Source organism: Seriola lalandi, unplaced genomic scaffold (genome assembly GCF_002814215.2).
Source record: "Seriola lalandi dorsalis isolate HSWRI2012SDOR001 ecotype SW California unplaced genomic scaffold, Sedor1 jcf7180002051963, whole genome shotgun sequence".
Taxonomy (NCBI): domain Eukaryota; kingdom Metazoa; phylum Chordata; class Actinopteri; order Carangiformes; family Carangidae; genus Seriola; species Seriola lalandi.
In genome coordinates, this window is record NW_019522516.1 from 10,813 (window position 1) to 16,176 (window position 5,364).

The following is a 5,364-nucleotide window of genomic DNA, read 5'->3' on the forward strand; positions in this document are numbered from 1 at the left end:
GGAGGAGGAAGAGGAGGTGTGGAAGAGGAGGAAGAAGAGGAGGAGGGGGAGGGGGAGGAGGAGGAGGAGGGGGAGCCTCAGAAAAAGACAGACTGTGAAACCTTGACCAAGTCATGACACTGTCTCTACATTTACATATTTGGAATGAATGAATGATGATGGATGGATGGATGCATGGATGAATAAATGAATGAATAAGTGAATGGATGGATGGATGAGTGAGTGAATGAATGAGTGAATAAATGAATGGATGGATGGTTGGATGAGTGAATGAATGAATGGATGAGTGAGTGAGTGAATGAATGAATGAATGAATGAATGAATAAATTAATGGATGGACGGTAGGATGAGTGAATGAATGAATGGATGATGCATCGATGAGTGAATTAATGAATGAGTGAAGGAACGGATAGATGAATGGATGGATGTGTGAATGAATGAATGAATGAATGAATGAATGGATGATGCATTGATGAGTGAATGAATGGATGAGTGAACGAACGGATGGATGAGTGAATGAATGGATAGATGTATGAATGAATGAATGAACGGATGGATGAGTGAATGAATGAGTCTCCAGTCTGAACAGAGGACAAGTTTGACCTTTAAATCAAACATCACAGCAGCTCAGACTGAACTTTACTGTCTTTGACAGAAGATGGTGATTCATCAGCTCATTAATTATTCATCAGCTGGAGACTCGTTTTTTTATTTTTATTTTGAAAAAAAGCAACAACAACAACAACGACAACACCAGCAGCTTGTCACTCTGAAACACACAGAAAACCAAAACGATGCACATGCCCTCACTATCAACACAAACAAACAACAAACAAACTGTGTAAACAGAGTAGACAACAGAAAAACAACAGAGAAACAACAAACAAACAACAGAGTAAACAACAAACAAACAACAGAGTAAACAACAAACAACAGAGAAACAACAAATAAACAAACAACAGACAAACAATAACAAAAAACATAGCAAACAACAAACAAACAACAGACAAACAACAAAGTAAATAACAGACAAACAAACAACAGAGTAAACAACAAACAAACAACATACAAACAACAAAGTAAACAACAGACAAACAACAAAAAACATAGCAAACAACAGAGTAAACAACAAACAAACAACAGACAAACAACAAAGTAAATAACAGACAAACAAACAACAGAGTAAACAACAAACAAACAACAAAGTAAACAACAGACAAACAAACAACAGAGTACAACAGAGAACAACAACTAACTAACAGCAGGCGGGAGCAGAGGATACTAACTTGGGAGCAGTGGGGGAGAAAACCTGGTTCAGTCCAGAGAAAAGAGAGAGAGAGAAAGGAGAGAGAGAGTCATTACATCACAGTCACTGTGTTTGTGAGTCCAGCTCTGAGTCCTCCAGTTACAACAGAACTACAACCTCCAACAGCTAAAGAGAAGAAGACACAAAGCTCAGAGGTCAGAGGTCAGAGACAGACGAGTCTTGTCCTGCAGAGAGGTCAGATTAGAGACTGAGGAAACAAATTGTCACTCATCACAGAAAACAAGACTTTTATTGTGAAGGTACTGTCGTCAACTGTTCAAACACAGGGTCACAGGGTCACACTGACAGTAACACAGTAGATCATGTGACTGATCATGTGTGGTATTTGATCAGCAGCTTCAGACTCATGCTCTCACTGTGAATGATTCAGATTCACTTCCTGTTTCCTATTTATTTCTGTGATGTTCACACATGTTCTCAAAGGTCTGACTTCTACTTTAATATCATATGATTTAATCAGAGCTACAATTATTAGAGCTGCAATGATCAATAAATGTATCAATTAGTCGATCAGTTAATCTGTAAGTAATCATGTAATTTCAATCAAAAATTTCAAATTTTCTCTGATTCTGTCTCTGAATATACAAAATAAATGTGTGTGTGTGTGTGTGTGTGTGTGTGTGTACTGTAATACTCAAGCGTGTGTGTGTGTGTGTGTGTGTGTACTGTAATACTCAAGTGTGTGTGTGTGTGTGTGTGTGTACTGTAATACTTGTGTACACCAACAGGTGTTTGGCTTCTTCAGTGACACAGTAACTGAACCACACTGTGTGTGTGTGTGTGTGTGTGTGTGTGTGTGTGTGTGTGTGTGAGTGAGAGAGAGAGATATTATGAATAGTTATGGTAACAGTCATATGTCACCTCTCATCACAGCTTTACAGTGGGGGCTTAAAGTGAATGTGTGTATTTTGATCTTTTACAGTGTGTGTGTGTGTGTGTGTGTGTGTGTGTGTGTGTGTGTGTGTCTGTGTGTGTGTGTGTGTCTGTGTGTGTGTGTTTGTGTTACTCATGTTGTGGGGACTCAACTTCCTGTCCCTGTAACATTTTAGTGTTGGGGTTATGATGGGTGTGTTGATCCCAGAGGGACAGCTAATCCTCCTCCACTATCATCATCATCATCATCATCATCATCATCATCATCATCATCACTGGATCATCAAGTCTACATTTGTCTCTGCTGGTCCAGGTCTCTCTCAGATTCCAGCCCATGCTAAAACATTGAATGTTCTGATGAGCCCTCCTCTCTCCCTCTGTTCAGGGTCAAAGGTCAGCAGATATGAGTTGTATGGAAGCCATGCTGTGCTCACGTGTTGTTCAATGTGTCCGGATAAAGTGGGAGGAGTTTCAGAGGCAGAGCTTCTGCTGAGGAGCAGATAATGTAAACTGAGTTAAACAGATGATGTTTGTCTCAGTGCTAACTGCTAACTGCTAAGCTAAAGAGGCCCGAGCTGCAAAACACAACAAAACAAAAGCAAAACAGAAAACTCTTTATTGTTGTGACTTCTCTTTATTCTTATGTTTTGTGTTTTGTCTGTTGTTTTGATTTCATTTTTTTGTTGTTTTGTTTTTGCAGCTCAGCTTCTCCATAGATTTGACAAACCTCAACAATAAATATAAGTTATAGTTAAAATATAATCAAGATTTAACTTTAGTTTATTTATCACTGATCTGAGCTCAGAATCTGGAAACTCAGGTACACTAACAGGTATGTTATAACTAAACCAAACAGAACACCAGTACATCTTTCCCAGAATGCGGGAATAAATTAGCTCCATAGAATGCTTCTTTATAAAAGAAAAATAGATATTTATATAACTGTACACCTTATCTATACAGCATAAAGACAGGGAGCACAGTAAGAAGGGAAATTATCTCCAGAAATAAGACAGATTCTGGCTCAAGCACCCTTATCCCTCCAACGCACGCACTGCTCAACTCCTTTATTCGCAGCAAAATGTAGGTTAATAGTTATGTAAACAGGTGTGCTAACAGGTATGCTAACAGGCATGCTAACAGGTATGTAAACAAGTATGCTAACATGTATGTTAATAGGTAAGTTAACAGGCATGCTAACAGGTATGTTAATAGTTATGCTAACAACTATGCTAATAAGTATGCTAACGGGTATGCTAACAGATATGCTGACATGTATGTTAATAGGTATGTTAACAGGTATGCTAACAGGCATGCTAACAGGTATGCTAACAGATATGCTAACAGGTATATTAACATGTATGTTAATAGGTATGTTAACAGGTATGCTAACATGTATGCTAACATGTATGTTAATAGGTATGTTAACAGATATACCAATTGTATGTTAATAGGTATGCTAACAGGTATGCTAACAGGCATGCTAACAGGTATGCTAACAGATATGTTAATAGGTATGTTAACAGGTATGCTAACATGTATGCTAACATGTATGTTAATAGGTATGTTAACAGATATGCTAACATGTCTGTTAATAGGTATGTTAGATATGTTAATAGGTATGTTAACAGGTATGCTAACATGTATGCTAACATGTATGTTAATAGGTATGTTAACAGATATGCTAACATGTCTGTTAATAGGTATGTTAACAGATATGCTAACATGTATGTTAACAGATATGCTAACGGGTATGCTAACATGTATGTTAATAGGTATGTTAACAGATATGCTAACAGGTATGCTAACATGTATGTTAATAGGTATGTTAACAGGTATGCTAACGAACTATTTAACGTTGTAGAAGCTGGTGTCGGCGTCTGCTCCTCTGAGTTTAAATATTCAGACAGTGAACGACACCCTGACCCTCCTCTCCTGACAGAACAAACGTCGTGGGTTTAGTCTCGCAGCAGCTCTCCATCTGACATAAACTTTTAAGCTCCTCCCCTCGTTCACCTGTAGCCATGCCTCTTGTCCGGCCTCCTCATCTCTACCTACCCCGCAGGCCGGCCCGCCTGAATCGCTGCCATCTCCCTCAGAGTCTCCTCTGAGTACAGGCCAATGGGGGAGTTATACTGCTTCCTGTGGGCGGGGCTGACCGCCGCCGCCGCCGCCGTCGCCCTCCTCCCGGGAGAGTCTGCTTCTGCAGGCCCGGAGGAGGCACTGCAGGCTGACAGGCGGCCATTGACTTGCACTGTCTGAGGCTTCAGGTGTTGGAGGGGGAGTCAGGGGAGAGGAGACGAAAGGGGAGGCAGAGAACTATCAATATCTGATCAATATGTTTTATAGTCGTTCTACTGTAGGTGTCTCACTAACAGTAAGTAAAAGTAAAATGTTTGTAAATATTTCTGAATCTTAGTTTTTCTTTATTTTAAAATATTGATTATCAGAATCTGATAAATGTTTTTTGCCACTTCCTTTGTCTCAGTAATATACTGTAAATACATGATTTATTTATGATTCACTATTATAAATACCTTATCAATATCTCTAACAGCTTAGTGATCAATTTAATTTAACATAAATAAAATCCTGTTTATTGCTGTTATTGATTTTTATTTTATCTGTTGTCTTTCTTCCTGTGTCCACCGGGGGGCAGCAGTTCACTGTGTTGAAACAGTCTGTGTCTGTGTGTGTGTGTGTGTGTGTGTGTGTCTGTGTGTGTGTGTGTGTGTGTGTGTGTGTGTGTGTGTGTGTGTACAGAACTGTGCATATGTTTCAGTAACATGATGTTCAGATTCTCCATCATCAGTATCATCGAGTCCAAACACAGTCAGATCCTAATCCCAGATCATGGACTCAGTCTGGATCACATGACGACACTGAAGAACTGAGGCAGGTGTACTGAGGAGAACTCGAGCTGGGTTAAAGGTTAAAGGGAAATAAAAGCTGTTCATGCTTTTAATTTGAAAACATCCTCACTTTCCTGTTAGAGCCTGAAACATGTGTACAGTTCTGAATATGGAGGTGGATCAATAATAATGTCATCCAGAAACACAGAGACACAATGATCCACAACCCAGACGATGATAAACAACAATAAACAATCAAACATCTGCAGAGTCAGAAACATGAAAATATAAACAGTGAAAACAACAACAAAC

The 5,364-nt window shown here is 39.2% G+C and overlaps 1 protein-coding gene across 4 annotated transcripts in view; it reads right to left on the reverse strand.

Moving 5' to 3' along the window:
- LOC111649782 (LIM domain-binding protein 3-like) overlaps window positions 1-5,364 on the reverse strand; it is a 23,744-nt gene that overhangs the window by 7,037 nt on the left and 11,343 nt on the right. For 3 of the 4 annotated variants that reach the window (XM_023399479.2, XM_087172077.1, XM_087172075.1), the window contains exon 5: window positions 4,259-4,464. In XM_023399479.2, the coding sequence (XP_023255247.2) occupies window positions 4,259-4,464 (206 nt within the window). Of the gene's footprint in view, window positions 1-1,286; window positions 1,310-4,258; window positions 4,465-5,364 lie in introns of all 4 variants that reach the window. The other variant, XM_087172076.1, reaches the window with a different exon arrangement.